The 19,396-nt window shown below is 37.5% G+C and overlaps 1 protein-coding gene across 1 annotated transcript in view; it reads right to left on the reverse strand.

Annotated features, from left to right (window-relative positions):
• GFOD1 (glucose-fructose oxidoreductase domain containing 1) overlaps positions 1-18,871 on the reverse strand; it is a 31,205-nt gene extending 12,334 nt beyond the window's left edge. The window contains exon 1 of the mRNA XM_053467189.1: positions 18,170-18,871. Within this exon, the coding sequence (XP_053323164.1) occupies positions 18,170-18,422 (253 nt within the window). The 5' untranslated portion in view covers positions 18,423-18,871. The remainder of the gene's footprint in view (positions 1-18,169) is intronic.
• Positions 18,872-19,396: the final 525 nt, after the last annotated feature.

The raw sequence follows: 19,396 nt of genomic DNA on the forward strand, positions 1-19,396 counted from the left end.
ACAGTTGAGTGTTGCCATCCTAGCAGGATTGGACACTAAAGGGTTCAATTAAGCTTACTTGACGTCAGATGCACCATACGTGAAGCCAGACTATTGATGCAAATAAAGATGCATTTAGTTTTTTGCTCCAGATAGGCAATCCCCAAGGTAAATCTACGGCTAAACTTCAATTTTTTTCCCAATTTATTAAAAATGCCTGTCTGGCTAATTGCCAGGCTCTAGATTAGCCGGCTGTAGTTGAAGGTTCCGTACGTGTTGGTTTTTTCTAAAGGTGCAGTTTACTTCCCCAAACAGCCTCGCCAAACATGAATACATTGGAGAAAAAAACACTTCCTAAAAATGCTGCGCTCTGCTTTTGAAGCAGCCAATAAAAGCAGTTGAAATATACATAATTTTCTTAACAAAGGAGATAGGAGGAATGGTTTAAATGCTATTTATCATTGTCTGTTCTAGGCTAAACTAGTCCCCCTTTTTGTGTAGAACCCATATTTTAACATGTTGTTTTCAAGTGACCAGCTTCTAACAAGGCTACAATCCATTCCAGGGCTGTTGGTACTGCATGCTATGATGGCTGAGCCAGCTAGACACAGACCTCCATTATGTAAATGTACCGTTAGAAAGAAGATCTCTGATCTAACCAACAATGGCTCTAAAAAATAGAATAGAAAAAGGCTCCAGGCACTCATGGATTCCATCAGGCAGATTTATTGGAAGAGATGAACAACAACGTTTCGACCTCACGATGAGGTCTTTATCTGGTGACTAAAAAATAGAATGGCTCAATGTTACTTAGCCAACCGGACACTATAAGAAATGAAAATCTATGGACAAGACAACATTACCATTGCCATGAAGAATCAGCTCAGTGTGGTGCTTGAGCAGGGAAACTGACCCAAAATATCACACAAATGACAACAATAGCAGCCTCCAGGTCAGCAGATAACAGTTAGTTTTTTATTAAAACCTATAAAATTTTAGAATGTCAATGCTAAACTATACCATACTATACTAATACTATACTAAACTATATTACGCTATGCACAATGCACAGTAAAAAAAAATTCCATGGGACTTTCCCTTTATTTTTTTGTGTGGCATTGGTGGTGTTTCATAAGTTAATACGGCATTTTCAATGGTGGTAAATATTACTGAGTTGCCCAATCTAATTCAACCTTGCTTTTTGCCTAGGCACTGGATTTCCTTTCAATTAGACTTAGTCATGTGTAAGAATGTGGGACTTGCCAGCCCATTAATACATTTTTTTTTGGAACGAATACAAAAATGCACATTCTTCCAGCTTTAATTACTTACAGGATGCTGCTTTGTTCAGGACAAAGCAAGCAATTTCCACCTGCTGCTGGTTACTTTCTCTTTGTGTTTCCGATCTTTTTTTTTTTTTAATGAAAATAATCAAAATATGCACCATTTTGGGTCAGAACTTTACTAAATTATTGTATAGCATCAGATAATGCAGATGACTGTCAAGGAAGCGAAATAAACATAACTGGACATGAGCCAAAATCTCTAACAATTAACGCAAGGCTCAACTGTTTCCCGTCCCGATGGCTTATTCTTAAATGTGGGTCACAGGCCAAATCAGACAACCACACCAGAAATTCCTATGGCATTTAACAAGAGCAAAATGAAACACTGGAACAGACAGCAGCTCATTGAGTAGACATGAAAATGTATGCTCTTTATGAAACAATTTGTTAGAAATGATTAGATTTATTTACGGCACAAAGAAAAACCAGGTCACTCACAAGGCAATAATAATTCACTGCATGATTAGTAGGCGAAACAGGGAAACAAAGTAATGATAACAACAATAATAGCAATTATTATAAATAATTGAAAGCAACTCCAAGTTGATTTCACTATGACACCATCAGGTTCCATCTACTGTAGTGTTAAGAACCATCCATAGATTATAGATATATTTTCCCAATGTATACCAAATTAAACGGTAAAAGAAACAAAAAGGAAATAATTTTCTTAAAAGCCCTCATTCCTTCCCAGATTCTGTATATATATATATAAGCTTGTTACCTACATCTAACCATGATATCTTGACATATTATAGAATACCCTTACTAGAATAATAATCTTGTTAAGAAACACATTACACAATTAACTTTAAAATGTTAGTATTCATACAGCTCCAAAGACACACAATGTATGCAAAATAATTTGTGCAAATCAATATATAAGAATTAATTTGGATTGATGACATTATAGGGCTAATTAGTAGACCTCTCCAGTAGGCCGGTAACGAAACCGGTATGTAAAAAGCTTGATGTCTATTGCTGGGCCCGCTTTTCCAGAAATTCCTGTTTCCAAGTGCTGCAGAATGGAATTGGTACACACCCTACAGCAGAGGGGTTGCTGAAATTGCCTTGTTTGTTTGTCTAAGTGTATCTCGTAGTCGAAATTTAAACATAGAAATTGCTAGTGACACAGTGGGAATTCCACTGAACAACAGAACACTCTGATTTTAATTGTATTACCGTGGAAAGGTCCCCATTGAGAGTTATATCAGATATTCGTTGTTGCGGTCAGGCAATTTAGTCAATACATATTTTGTGTTTATCGTATGGTTTCATTTCTACTAGGGAATTCTTATATCAAAAGCTACCATCTGTCAGAGCATTCAGGATGGCTATGTTTGCAAGCATGGCCCTGGCTTGAGGTAACTGGCTATAGCCCAAGCTAGGTATGGATCGTATGCCATGTGTCTCCTTTTTACTTTTTTAATATGGCAAATCAATATCTTGATGAATATTCAAAAAGTGATTATAATAAGTATTATGTTCCTTGAGTTACATACTGTTTTCATCACTTGAGATGTGGTCTCCCTAAATCATTTTACATAGAACAATAGAAGCAATTTCCTTAATTTAACCTTTAGTATTATCTCTACTATTGTTTGTCATCTTTAATGAAAGTAAACAAGTAAATAAACAACTACTGTGCACGCTCATCAATTTGAAATTTTACATTTTTTTCCAGTACATTCTAGAAAGACAGTCCATAATGACACATTTGCATAGTAGCTTTGTGTTGTTATCTGTTGTGTTATTCTAATGAGCCTGTTTCTGACTGTGTTTACCTGTTTCCCAAAACAATAAGAGGATCTGATAAAGGCTAGTTAAACAATAATATTGATAAGATTCTTTATTTCTGAGCTTTGTGTGCTCCATCTTCTTGATTGTAAGCTAGTTTGAGCAGGACCCTCCTTACCTTTTGTTTCTGTAGGTCAAATTGTTATGTCATACACTACTTGTTATGTTGTGTTTACCCACCGTAAAGCTCTGCAGAATATGATGGTGCTAAATAATACAATAAATAATAATAATGTGATCTGAACATTCAGATGAGAAATGTATATGATCATAACCAGAACAGTGGTGACTTATAAACCTGGTGTAAGCTTGAAGGTGAGGTCATGTAATAGCAGTAAGAGTTTTTAAATTTAAAAAAAAATTATTATGAAAAAAATTATTATGAATAATTTTAAAACAATAAAGGATATACTTTATTGTGGAGTTTATCAGCTAAGCCTGTCCCACCGAGTATGTGCTCCTTTATTGAGACACGCGGCAAGATAACGCTTGATCCTGACAGCAACTCGCTTGGTGGCAACTAGTCCAGGCAGGTTTATAATGCATTTATATCACATTTTATTTGTATATGTATGTACTGAGGTTGGGCCTTGTCTCTGTCCCAGCTTCCTTAATGCAACATAATATTTCATGGCACAAACCAAAACATTTGTCCTCAAAGAAATTGAAAACAAATTTGACTTTTTTTGGTTACACTTGAAAAGAGGCCTTTTTCTAAACACTTTATTGGTTGCTATGGTGATAAGATCACTTTTCAAATGGTTATAGATAACCTCAGCTGTATTATATTATAATTGATATTCAATGAGATGTTGCAGTCTATAGAATCATATAATGGAAAATGTCAATTTCCTTTCAGACAAACGAAAATGACAACACATGAATATACGGTAAAATATAAAAGGAGAGTGAATTAGTTTCTGCTGTACTGACATCTAATTGCTTTTAATATAACTATTTCTATGAGGTGTGCACAGATGTTATTTATAAACTTGATTAGGACCTTCGTTTGAGTGAATACACCATTATACTGATTAAACTCGTTGGTATACACACCAGCCTGGGATAAACAATACCGATTTTAATTGTTAGCCCTAGGAGATTATGGCCAGAAAAATGTAATTGCTGTCTGGATTCATAAAAAAGATGCAGTGCAGGCAACTATTTATGTGTGTTTTCCCCTCAGGCCAGCCAGGCAGCAGGGCTAGAGACATCTGTTTTCAGGCATTCTCCCTATAGCACTGTCCACTGTGACCTTCACAGGGGAAGGAAACATTCTCAGTACCTGGCACCTTCATCACAAGAGCTAAATGTACATATGTCCTGCGTGCTAAATCAATAGATTAAACAGAGGAAGTTGCACCAGACTGCCCTCTGTTGTAATTAATAAGTGAACTAGTATATATATATATATATATATCATATGTGCCTTCTTCGTCATATAAAACAGGCCAGGCAGCTATATAAAGCAAGCGGCAATGGGTAGAATAAAGGACCCATAATAAGCGCATTAACATGGTATAAATGCTGCACAAAATCCTTGTTAAACTAGTCAGGGATACCCCACATGAATGTACACAATGGGGTTCAGAGGATGTATGTAAAATGAAAATGTACTTAAAAGTAAAGCACTACCTTCTTTTCACTTATCAATCTATGTATTGCACCCACAATATTCAGGGCATTTCCACACCAAAACATGAATCACTCAAAAGATTCTCAAAAGACGAAGTGTCGTGCCATTAAGTGTCCGTTCTCGCAAATCGAACATATGTAAGCAGGGGAATAGTCGTGCTGCAGCTATGTCCTTACTCTTGAGTGTCCTTAAAGTGAATGCCCATAAAGTGGGGTATGCCTGTATATCTTTGTGTTGAACTACAAAGCACAAAAAACAGCTTCTAATAGTGGCACAGAATGTTCAGATTAGAGCAGCCTAAGGACAGTTGCCTTTTACCAACCTTTCCTTGCCCTTGAGTTTTCCACCCAACCTCGTTGGTGCCTCTTGATTTTGTTTGGCTTTGTACAGGTGGTTGAAGGGGGAAGTGAAAGCATCACGCCAATAAATTGATTTGCTAGATCTGGCTCCTTTTTGCTTTAAAACATGTTTTGCATACACAAAAAAAACCCCAAAATACAAATCTTGAGAAACAAACAGCAAAGTACATTCTGATGTGTCGTCAATGTGAATGGGATAGTGCCATGTGGCTTTGTAGAATGTTTTGTTTGAAGGCTCGGGGGTTAGGGAACTGGACCACATAAACCCGGGCTCTAGTGAGTGCACCTATGTACATAACTTTTGGTGTATTCTTTCATTGGAGCTTGCTGTTCAACCTACAGTATGGGTCTTAATACCATGCTTACAATGACCTCCTCAAACAGACTATACAGGTGATTTGCATCAGTAGAAGAATAACTTGAAGTGCCATTTATTGGTTATAGAGCTTGCTAGGCGAATATAATTCCAAGTTCCTGTTTGTTTAGGCAGTTTACTTTGGGTAACAATCTGTCTGAATTTTTACTTTGTTGTGGTGTGCTCAGTTGCTGGCTTTTGTTATCCTAATTTGTTTTGTAACTAAAACATGCCCCTTGTCTCCCAAAGAATTAGCACTTCAAACATTTGCTCAGTGGAGCATCATGGGAATGGTAGTCCCTAGTATCTTTATTACCAGAGCATGCCCATCCTAAATATATTATAAAGCTCATAGATTAATCGTTTCCACGAGAAATGTTTTAAATACAAGCAATTGACTTTTGAGTTTTGGGAGTAAGCAACTTAGTATGAAATGATGGTAACAAAAACAAGACGATTGCTTATTCACAATTATTCAATGTTTATGATACATTGCGGGAACAATTATGGGAGACAATGTCCCTATTGTGGACATAATCATTCACATTAGTCTTGTGTATAAAAATATACATAAAAGATAATTTGCATTCAAAGTACCTAACTTAAGAGCACAATTTTTGGAGCAGCTTGTAATGAATATTAATGGACATCAGTCTTTCTGTGCTTCATAAGTGAAAAAGTCTGACGCAAGTGTTGATACTGACATACAGAAATGTCTTTCATTTTCCCCTAGAGACATTTTCCCACTGTTTTATGTAACATTAAATGAAGTGTCTGCCCTGCAATACAGGATCAACGAACCATGTAAGAAATGTTGTTACAAATGGTATCAGTTAATATCTTTTTTATCTACCACCGTTCCAGAACTGTCAGTATTGTGGGAAGCACCAAGGCAAATACCTTTGGAGTGAATTAGTGTGCCGCTATCATATATGGACAAAAGTATTAGGACACCTGACCATTACACCAACAGGGATTTTATGACATTGCATTGTAAATACATAGACATTAGTATATAGCTGGTTTCCCCTTTTCCCTAACAGCTTCCTCTCTTCTCACAAGATTTTAGAGTGTTCTGGTGGGAGTTTTTTGTCCATTCATCCAGTAGAGCATTTGTGAGGGCAGGTACTGATGTTGGATGGAATGCCTGGCTCTCAGGCTCTGTTCAAGTTCATCCCAAAGGTGTTCCATGGGGTTCAGGTCAGGTCTCTGTGCGGGCCAGCCCAGTTCTTCCACACTAAACTCATCCAACCATGTTTTTATGGACCTTGCTTTGTGCACTGGGGCACAAACATGCTGGAATAGAAAAGGGCCTTCCCACATGTCTTGGTATGCTGAAGGGAACATACTAAGATGTTTTTGGACAATGCTATGCTTCAATGTTATGTTTCCAATATTATGTTTCTGTTGTGGGAACAGTTTGGGTAATGCTCTTTTCAAATGGACAAAAATACCCACAGAACCACTCCAAAATCTCGTGGAAAGCGGAGGGACCAACTACATATTAATGTTTATATATTTAAAGTGTGATGTCCCTGTTGGTGTAAAGATCAGGTGTCCCAGTACTTCTGTCCATATAGTGTATATCTCACGCAGGTTTAGCCATTAACATATACATACACGTTTTGAAAAACTGTAGTTCTTTGTGCCAGAGAAGTGAAGAGTTTTTCCACACCTAGAGTACAAGCTACTACCTGTATTTCACATGGGTAGCTGTAATAGGTGTGGGAGATGTGAAACTTTGTGGTGAAGAATTGGTTTCTTATGACTAATACTTTAAGTTACAATTTTGTTTCCCAAACATGTATCACAATTTGAAGTATGAAAGCTGTATTGGTATTTTCTAACACACAATGGCACATTTTAATACACATATGCAGGGAAAATACCTAGACATGGCTATAGCTAAGCTCTGGAGGAGGGGATATGGAAGGGGTGATAGAGGTCAGTGCAGCTGCTGGCACAGAATTAGCCACCATTGCCCCCTTGTTTGCAGCGAATGCACAGGCCATTGCTGCCATAAACTCCAAACTTAACTTAGAAGATGTCAGCCTCTCTGGGTACATATGGTTCAGGAGCCAAAATACTATAAAAAAAAGCTTTATCCAGACAATAGACCATGAAAAGTCACAGAAGCAGAGCACTGAAGCTAACATTTAATGTATTTCGTAACTACACGCTTTTTCCTAAGCAGTCTTAACGGAATCTATGGGGAATAACGTTTTTGGATTTTTTTTACTACTTTGGCGATTTTATTTGTATCTTTTATGGACTCTCAGCTGTTTAGACAGCTCAGGCATACCAGTAAGAAACAAGTAGTCCATGTAGGAAATCTTACAAATCCACTATAATATATATACAGTATATATATATATATATATATATATATATATATATATATAACTATAATACTGTAACTATACTATAATACTATAATAGCAATGCTATAACTATACTATATATAATATAAACTATTCAACTTGTCTACTATGGACTAGTGGAAATTTCCATCACTTAATCTATGTATATATTTATATCTAATACTATTTCTGTGTGTCTATGCACTTTCACTGTCCAGACAACAGACTCCAAAATATTATATTAATCCAACATGGGGAATGTAGCCTCTGTCTAGCAGATTAATTATCTGTGAATATAAACTATGATCTGAGAACAAAAAATCTTAAACACAGCCAAGCAATGCATCCCACCAATGAACAAGTTACTGGAAATGCCTTAAAGTGCTTACTGTGAGCTACTCACTGCCTGATCATATTAGGCAATGGCTTTTAAGGAAATGTCCATTAGAGAAAATGTCAGGGTTTTTTTTGCCTCTAAACATTTATTTGAATATTGTAATTCCTTGAAAGGGTTATGAGGTTTTCCACATTATGTTATATTCAGGATTGAATCAATGGGAATAAATTGAAAAGGATCTGCTGGGATCCTCTTGCTTCTCATAAACACATATAAATAGGATAAAGAGGTCAAACATCCTTTTTAGTATTATTATTTATTATTTTATATAGCACCATCAGATTCCACAGAGCTTTACAAATGGTAGACAGGTCATAACAATTAGTATAGTAAATAACATAACAAGATGACGTACAACAGGCAAGGAGGGCACTGCTCAGAGGAGCTTACAGTCTATGGTTGTGATAATGCAGAGGATGCTTATTAGCTTCATCCCCCTTATACTTTGTGATTAGCTGAGTGATAACATAATACAGGTAAGTATCTTACACTGCACCGATAATTTAAGAAACACATGTTGCAAAAGGTAAGACATTTATTATTTGCTGTCATTCTTTACTTTTTCCAGATCATCTAGAAGACAGCACTGGACAATAAGCAGACCTGGCAACTCTAAGAGCTAATGAGCAAATTATCAGGGTCACAAAAATGCTTTACATAAGGGCCATTACTAGAACCGTTTGGTGGCCATCATAAGGACATGACTACAACAGAATCAGTAATGACAAATATTGATTTTAATACAGAAGATGCAGTTGCAGGTGACATGCTATTTGTAATGGACTGTTAAGGGGTCAATATTTCAAGAGCCTTCAGGTCAGCACACTTTTAACATTCCCATATATAGTAATAAATGTCCTTCCAGCTGCTGTTAAAACATACTTCTCATGATGCTTAGCAACCCACAAACATAGCGGAGCCTCATGGGTATTGTAGTTTAGCAACAGCAGGAAATCTGTGTGTTGCACACCACTGCTTTAAGAGATGGTATATCATTATAGCCAACATTTGTACATTAACTCCAGAATGATCTTAATGATTGTATTAGCGACATAGGGAAAAGATTATAATATATTTGATTAGAATAGATTATTAATAACGAAGGAGAACCTATGCAAAATATTGGGCTTAGCTGATACATCATGCCTTCTTCACAGTGGCACACTTGGCAGTGAGCAAAAAACGCCTGAAAGCAGATTTGATGTATACATCCATATACATCAAGACTTGCAACTTCCTTAATTACAATGTCACATGAGCTGAATTCCACATGCTTCACTCTTTGGCATAAAAGAGGGAAAAATAATTGACTTTACAAACCTTTCATTACCCACAAATATCAGATCACATGGGACTGAAGCTTTCGACATACAATGAATGCTGGAAACGATAGAGCTAGTATGTATATATATATATATATATATATATATATATATATATATATGTGTGTATACCGTATTTTCCGGCGTATAAGACGAACCCCAACTTTTCCAGTTAAAATATAGAGTTTGGGCTATACTCGTTGTATAAGACTACCCCTCTACCCAGTATAAAACAACCAGCCAATCACGGCAAGCGAAGTACCTTATGTATTTTGTATTATACCCCTATGTGATACCTACATCAACAAGCTTCTCCCACTTATGAGTACATTCATAATAATGCCCAAGCCACAAAACATTAAAAGTACCACCCCTTAAATTAAGTTCTCAAGATGCTACTGTCTGGAATGTCTTGTATGTAACTTGAGCTAACAATTTGAAAAAAATTATAAATGTATAGAATTTGCAGTACCAATATATATTATAATATATATAAAACAACATCCTTGTTTTAATTTGTCAAGCTTCAGAGTGAAATAAGACGTTTTTAGGAGGTCCGCTATAACACTAAATTAGGACATTATCTTAAGTTATTCGGTGCAGGAAATGTATAAGGAAGTTCACCAGCCCCTGGCTTCCTTTAATTACAAAAAACTGTTAACATGAAGTAACCTTATTTTAAATGTCAAACACACTTCCTGGCAAACGACAAAGCATGCCCTATTCTACCTTAAAAAAAGAGAACCAGTGTATAAAATGTGTTCGTTATGGTACAGTACCATGGAGGTTGTAAGGGACACAAACCCATTAAATAAAAACCCATGACAGCAAAACTTTGGATAAAACAGGCTGTGGTCTTTTATTTAGTTTACCAACAAACAATAATCTTCAAAGTAACCATTCAATGACTTCATACAACTATATACAAGCTCTTGGCTCATACCCAGAGCACCCAAAAACGAATTTAAGCAACTTGCCAACCACCCTAAAAGCCAGCAGGCATTACACCTTCACGCCATTTGTTATAGGGTAACTTTACCCCAATAAAAGCCACAACCTATATTGAAATACAAAATATACAAATATGGGCGGGCAGGAGGTCGCATTTTTATCAGCTCTTCCATGCCGTATTCAGCTCACCTGCCTCGCTGCTGCTCACCAGACTCATTGTTGGTAGAGACAACTTAGTGGTTTGCTTAGTAAGTGAACAGACGCCTTCATAACTGCGCTATATATAATTAAAATTCCCGCCAATAGCGCAGAGTGAGCCACCCGCGAGGCAGCGTGAGCCACCCGCGAGGCAGCGTGAGACAGTAAAAAAGTGCAGGCCCGAGCGCAACTTATGTTACATAATTTTTTTTTTTAACATAACTTCTAACGTATTTTTAATACAGCATTTGACCTTAACTTGCCCCCACAACCTCATGTCACCCTGCCCTAAAGGTGCCGGTTTCTTCATTACAGGTTTTCTGTGTTTAGCTGACATATTTAAAGCCAAGCCATTGTAATTTGCATTTCGGTATATGAAATTGAGTGATTGAAGTACATATGCCACTGTCCACTAATGTCTAATCTCTCCAGTTTGATGTATAAAAATTGAGTTTGTGTGCTACTGTGCATAACGTAGAAAAAAAAAGAAGCTATCCGTCCCACGGTTAAGGTTTTAAATATGTATTTACAGCTTATTTATCATCTCAATTAGCCCATAGAACTGTAAAATGTATTACCTGGGAAACGGCACAGATCCACTTAAGGTTTGGGTCTGAAAAGTCCCTTAATTCTATTCACATCCTCATCTAATGTAAAGTATATTGCTTTAGTGTCAAAAATCACTTATTACAAATGTTCTTCACTCATACATAGCCTTTAATTTATATATTTATCTGTTCATTCATTTTCAATTGTAAAGTTGAGGCACTTTTTTTTCTTTATTTCACTGATGAAAAAGTAAACGTTTAAATGTCACATAACTCCTCCCAGAACCCATGTGACAATATTTGTTTTAGTATGCACATTATAATGAAAGCAAAAGCAAACATAACATCTCGACTCACTTCACAGGAACTAGATCTACAAAAGAACGACTACGACGCAGCACTGTCTGAGCAGATGGGTACACGGTACGATCCGGAAAGCTCTGCTCTAGAACTCTATCTAGGCACAATATTCTGTAAATGTTGCATGCTTAGTATGTAATAAAATGGAACCTACAGCAGATCCGAACCATTATGCGTGGTGGCAATAAATTACCTAACCCAGGGACTCTTGAAATATTATTAATTATTAACAGTCCATCAAAAAAGGTTCTTTGTAGTGTACCAATTGCGGTAACCAAACTATTATTATAACTGCCCTTATGTAAACTATTACTTGTCAGGGGGTAAAGATATTGAGAGCAAAGTCACATCAGCAGATCTTTTGCTTGAAACATGTCATCTTGCTCTACAAGCATGGTTCCTAAATGCATTATGAATGACCAACCCCAATGAGCTCCTCTGGCAGGAAGGACTGAGCTGGCCCTGCATAATGCATAGGTAGATCTGTGAGTTATTTATGGGGTCTGTATACATAACAGCAGAATCAGGGTCAATTTATAGTTCTTAGCATGTTATATATCAAAATAAACACACTAATATTTGTATGATTAGCATTATATTTATTTGGTCACTATACTTTCACACATTAGTTAACTAGCATCTGTCACCTTTATTGACTACACACCAAAGCTAGCTCTGACGGATGATATTCAAGGCCACACAGAGCAATCAATGGCCCATGTAATGTGATGCTGCTTAATACGCAATAGTATTTTAACGTATTGGAGAAAAAAAACATTTACTCTGGCATAAAGCAGAGGTAAAATTAGCTTTTCTGTGTCAGCAGGGGATACAATATTAGCTGAAATAATTACTGGAATTACATTCACTTGTAGAGAAAACAAAGAGGTATTAAAATGCCTTTATAGTTCATGAGAATAATCCTTGTGGATATAAATAAACCAGTTTGCCTTTTGCTTCCCATATTGGTTGGTGTCTTATGGTACTGTCTACAAAAATAATTATAACACCTGAGTTAAATTAATGAAAGGTTGTATCATGGATATATTGGTACGCATAACCTTGAGCTTTTATTGTGGAGCCTGGATTCGTAGTTTACTCAATTTTACTGATTTAAATGGAGCAAAAGCAGCTTCCTAGATTAAAAAAAGGTTTGGGGTGAGTAAAACCAAACAAATGGGTTCATACAATGTTCTTTTCATGTGTTTCTTAGCAGCCACATAGGGTCAGTGGATATATAGATATAAAACATCAGTTTTTCTTGTCTTCTGTCTAAAAATAACAGGATGCCACTCTAATCTCAGCCTGGTTTAAATTGTGCTGGTCTTTTATATCTGCCATCATCATCATTATTAACTTTTTTTTTCCGCTAAAATATAAGGGTTCTGCAAATAATAAAATACAGAATAGTAAAACGTCACAGTTTTTTTTTAAAATGACTATATAAAAAGAAAAAAAAAATATATAGATATATATATAATGGCACATATATGGTGGAAATGCACCAATTAGCTTTATTGAATATTTTTCCACCACAATTCCTGATCCAAGCAAAAAAAAACCCAAACAAATTATCACAATATGCATAGCAGGGAAAACCATAGTTGCTACATCTTGGGAAAAAAAAACACTCCCAGGAGTTCAAACCCTTCTTAACTCAATATGTCAATATAAGAAAACTCAGACCGACCACGTATGTTTCATTACACACGGGACCCTTGGTTGTACATGATGGAAACTCCCAAGGTATATGCAAAACAAGTCCAACACATGTAAGAATCATGATACAAAGGAAATTTTGAATCTTTTGTTTCATAAGCAATACTTGTCATGCTGATATAGGCCGTTACTTCTCCTTTTCCCTTTACCGTATTTATTTTTGTTTTCTTATTCCATAGCGATAAAAATCTATAAAAGTTGTCATCCTTACATGTGAATTTCTTCCATTAAGCCCCTAGTCCTACACCTATTGACGTACACCTCACAATTAACAGTATGTACTAATGGCTTATAAAGCTTTCAGCGCACCATGGGCAAATTTCAAGTAATTACGGGGTTCACAGAGAAAAGTATTAGTGCACTTCTTTGAAGTTTGTTTATTTTAAACAGTTCCCTCTTTAACATTTTCAATTAAGCATCACACCTAGCATTTGCTTAATTTTTTTAAGTAAAAAAAGGAATTATTTCTCTATTAAAATGACACCAACTTTATTATAAGTGAAGTAACTAACCATTTATTCTGTGCCCCAAAAACACAATATGAAGGACAATAGTGAAGGAAGGAAACTGATTAGCGTCACATTTAAATCCAACAGGAAGCCAAAAACTGGTTATAGCCAAGCATGACCTTGCCATAACCTCCAGCCTGTCCTTACAGAGCCTACCTCTTCATTTATATTTTACCATCCCTATTTATGTGACATTTCCTGCCAAGGCCATGCCACCAAGATTCCTTCTACCACAAGGAAATACTGACAATTCACTTCCCCACACCATCCACCAGGAACTGCATGTCCAACATGCAGATACTTTGTTGATATAAAATACTAACTAATTAATTTTACTATTTAACTAGATTAATAAACAACTCGATCATTATTTCATGGCTTTTTCAGAGCACTAAAGCAAAGTAAATGCATTGCCTATTCCGTATTTGGTGTTCTTAACATGGCTAATCACTGGGCCACCTTTTGTTAACTGGCCTATTTAGTTAAACAAATCATCAATATCAACCTATCATGTCAAATGTCAGACAGAACACCCTTAAAATAGCAACGTAATTGTACTTAAGGTTCACAGTTAACCTCTGATAGGGTAGTCAATAAGACAATCTGAACTTTGGACAGAATTTTTTTGTTTTAGAAATGTGGCTGATATACGCCCTTGGAAAATTCAGTCTAAAACATTCAGTGAGTAAGAGCTATATATATATATATATATATATATATATATATATATATATTAAAGAGTTTTCTGGGGAAAAATGTCCAATTGCAAACCTCTAAGCTAAATGTGGCCTAGAATGGGACAAATTCAAAATTCTATCTGAATCTAAAAAATCTATGTTTTACATTTAATTGCGCTACGCACTTAATATGTTTCAGCCAGTCAGCAAGGGTTCTGAAAGCTATATAGGTGCACCCAAACAAGTCTTCCAAGCATGTGGAAATGTAAGATAGGAAATGTTAAGGATTGCTGCCAGCAATGTGATTCCCCATGAAGCCCCCCAAAAAGTAATGCATTTATAGGGGAGGGGGCGAGCGGAGAGGCCACCTCCCCTGGGCCGGTCCTCAGGGGAGTGCTGAGGCAGCTGCAAGGTTGTGATCTCCCCAAACAGCCCTGCTCATCGGGCGCCCCTGTAGGCAGTACGCATCTTAGAACCATAAGCGCTGGTCTGGGAAGAGATGTCTGATAAGCAGGGTTGGTTGGGGAAATCACGATCCCCCTCTAAAGGGCCTAGCATTAGGGAGCGCGAGGTCTGTCACTTTAGGCCTCGGCTTCTGTGCTCCCTAATCACTATGATAAGACGTTGTACGCAGCATGTATGGCCAGTCGTGTGTAACGGAAGTGTATGTGTATATGCATGTTAATGGGCAGGTGTGTGTAAGGGCAGTGTATGTGTATATATGTGTGTTTATGGGCAGGTGTGTATAAAGGCAGTGTAAATAAAATAACCTCTGTAAAAAAATAGCTGGGGGGCACAATTTTCCATTCTTGCCTCGGGCGCAAAAGTAGCTAACCACGGCTCTGGGATGATGCAACAACAGCTACCTTTAACACAAACGAAGAGGTCTTTTTACATGAACACAAGTGAAATAACACAGCACAATAAATATTTTGTGTATGCCTTGCAGAACTGGGGATACTGGAATGTAATCTTTCAAATTGCAATGACAACCACTTGAAGTGGTGTTGACATACTAAGATAAAATAAGCATTACATTTAAGCAGAACTTTGATTAATAATAATAATGAGTGGCCCTTGATAATGAACACAGTATCTTGTGCAGTATCTCATGACATTTACTGCTGGGGCTGGCACAAATTGGTTCGCTCTGGGCAGCTGTTTGCCAAAGGCTATGAACTCATAACCCTCTCCTCATGTATTAATTGTTACTGACAGCCTTCTCTCATTCCTGAACAAGACTTATAAATGAAAATACAAATTGTCCATGCAGTAAAAGTGGCATGTAGCACATTACTTACACTATACGACAACATACCTTATTATATACAGCAGTTCCTGCTTCAACAGTACTATGAATGCTTTTATGCTATGGCTATAGGAATAGCATGGCTTCCTAGCCAGTGTAGAAATCAGGTTTCTAAAAACCTGCAAATCTGCATAACTAAATTCTACATACAATTTTGAAACCTATATGAGAACACAGTGCATTGTAAAAAAAAAATGCAATAACTGACTCATCCATGTATCTGAACTTTAGATCTAAAAACCAACACAGAAATAATACAAGACAAACGATAAGGTTTGCTGACTGTCGCCAATGCTTTGACCTTTTTCAATAACGAGCCTCACCCCCCTCCCCACAAAAAAATGATATATATATATTGCAATTCCCATAATGCATGGTTAATAAGGGTTTAGAGTGAAACAGGCTGGGACATCAAATAACAACAAAGGAGTTAGAATGAAGAGTAAACACTTCCTTTTACCTATTAAGCAACCACAGTAGGTCAGACATCTGAAGCACCTTCAAGCAATGTGGAAAGGCTGGAATTTCTGGTGGATGCGCATTACGGAGGGTTAAAGGTTTTAGTACACACAATTGGTAGCTGTTTTCAGGGCCATGAGCGTAGAATAATTTCTGCATTGCTCTTATCCACAAGATTTTAACCCTAGAAAGGCGACTACCTAGAAATTCCTGAAATTACGCGACCTACAAAAATCTTGTTTTTGTTAATAAGAAATAAGCAGAAAAACAATTACACCACTTCTCTAATATTTTAGGAGAATATGACATGATGAGTTCCAAATGATCTACTACATGGCTGTGAAAATGCAAGCCATAAGGTGTGCTGGTCAATAACATTGTATCTCTTTCTAGGGCACATCTGCTACCAAATATATAAGCGTACAATGATTTAAAGGGGCACTCCAGCAATCATATGCACTTTAATGCATATGTTAACTGTATGGTCTCGTTCTCGTGGTGCCCCCTTGCAAATGTATGAAGGGATTCTGAAGAATCTCCCGTATGAATTTGCCCCTTCTCCTGCCCCTGGCTACTTTCCATGCAGGAGATGTGTTTGGCAGAACAAGTCTCCTTGCACATGATACACTTGCCTCAATAGAGCTCCAGCACTGCTCAGGGAACACTGCGGACAGGAGTCTGTTCAGACATATGAATATAAGATGTTATACTTGGCTGTGGTAATTCATCATCCATAAGGATGTAAGTCCTCTTTACAAAAATGTTATCTACGTTTATGCAGCACCCACTTCTCCTCCATGGTTTAACAATTCTGGAGTTTAAGCAGCCAGTCATTGGCAGGGAAAAGCTCCCACTGAAATTAATGGGGGCGCTTTCCACACATGCCCACAGGGGATCCTACTAGACCCCTGCCCACTGGGGGTCTTTTAGTTATGCTAAAAGCTGCGACTGCAGTACTCACCCTTTAAATTAAATCAGTTCTTAAAGAAAAATGCATTTCAGCCGAGGACCAGCTGTTTAGTGAAGATACTGTGGGTTCACAGCAAGATCTCGGCGTAAAATACTCTGCAAACCATTTTTCCAATATATTTTTTTATAGTCACCATTCCCTATTTTATGCACCTGCCACCAATAACAAGATAATGAAAAGACCATAAACTCTGCGTAGTGTATGTTTATAAATTCAGTCCCCAATGTGCTACAAAATGTATCAAGCAATTTAACATTTTTATTCAAAAATACTATTACAATTCTGGTTTTCCAAAGACTTTGTCCTACCCTTAGAGGAATATGAATATTAGCAGATACAAGGCCCTAAACACATTAAAAGCATTATTAAATGAGTTTAGCTCACCATCCAGGCAGGTCACATGATAAACATCAGCCATGCCTGTAATTTACCCATATGTGACATGCTGTGTTTATTTGGCACATGAGACTACAGGTCCCCACGTGAGTTAAATTATAATGCCCATTGAGCGACAAAGCAAAGTGAGCTATATAACTTGGCCAGTGATACAGTGATCACACATGATACAGGAAAGAGATAAAGCGCTATGAAAAAAAATAAACAAATATAGAAATATATATACAATATCACATATACATATATATATATATAAAACAATATATACATACATGATATAAATATTGAAAAGAAAACACAGCAAAGTGACAGCCCCATAGGTGACAGCAGGATGTCCTCTTCTGCCTACACAGCACCCCAGACAGTCATGTCCCACTTCTCATAGCCCACCTGTTCTAAAGAATGCCACCCCCCCCCTGTGCCAGCAGTTATAGTGGGTGTGCTGGGGACACACACTGGGACGTGAGCACCGTGGGGACTTGTTGATGGTGCCTGCAGTGCAGCCAGGTACAATTCACTCACCCAGGGTTTTGACGGCGATCTGCTTGGTGAGAGGAGGTGGCAGATTGATGCAAACCAGGTCCACGTCTTGGTGTAAGAGCACGTCGTCTATGCGGTTGGTATAGAAAGGGACATTCATTTCCTTGGCCAGCTCCTCAGCCTCCTCCTGTGTCCTTCCCCATAAAGCCTTCACCGAGAATCCTTCGTCTTTCAGTAAAGGGATGATCACCCTGGATGTAAGACTGGTGCCGAATACCCCGACCCCGGGCAGCATGGCTGATCAGAGTAAGAAGCAGGCTTCTTGCAGCAAGCACAATGACAAGGTGCAATAGAACGACTGCTGCTGCCTCATGCGGAATGCAAAACCCTGCAAGCGATGGCCACCCTTCAATCAAAAAAAGCAGACAGAGCGGTGGCTAATGCCCCTTCTTCATGCCCCCCTCACCTCTCAGGCTGGGGGGGCACAATCTGGCGTCTCAAAGCCAAATCCATGTCCGGTTCATGCCAGGCACGCTGCCCCCTCTCCTCTTCTCATCAAAGGACAATGCAAATGCAGAGGCTACTGAAAAGAAGAATAAGCTAACGAAATAAAACAGGGCCCAGGTCTCGCGTCCTGGGCTGCAGTGTAAATCGTGTTAGATTAGAGGTAGCCCTGGGCAAGGAGCAGTCATTAATACAGCCAGCACCAGCCTTCTCCTTCCATGATCACAGACTTCCCCTCAACATTGCTGTGATACAGGAGAGGGGGCGGAGATTTCTGCTGTCACCTAATGTGTATTTTATTCCTGATACGCCCTCTACGGAGCCTCCTCTGCCATTGGCTATTGCCAAGGTTGCTTTTAACCATTGACGTCCCACTGCTGCCACTACTGGGAGGCTTTAGAATTGCTATTAGTGGTGTCCACCGTGCGTCAGGTTACATCGATGTGTCTGGAAACATAAAATACATCCTTTCAACCATATTTGTTAAAAATACCTTTTTAATGTATTTGAAAAAAGAAATACATTTAGAAAATGCAATATTCTATGATTAATATTGTTATTATGATTATTGTTATTATTATTAACAACAATTTTTATTATTATTATTATTAACTTTTAAGGAGAGTTTTCACTTTCTGCGAAAACCTTTTAGTTCATAACAAGGGTACCAGGCAAAAACCCTGAATGCAACACATTTTTACACGATTAAAGAATTATTTCTGGGACAATTTTGGGCATTTGACAGTAATATAAATGATGTTTAAA

The sequence above is a fragment of the Spea bombifrons genome, chromosome 5 (genome assembly GCF_027358695.1).
Source record: "Spea bombifrons isolate aSpeBom1 chromosome 5, aSpeBom1.2.pri, whole genome shotgun sequence".
Classification (NCBI taxonomy): domain Eukaryota; kingdom Metazoa; phylum Chordata; class Amphibia; order Anura; family Pelobatidae; genus Spea; species Spea bombifrons.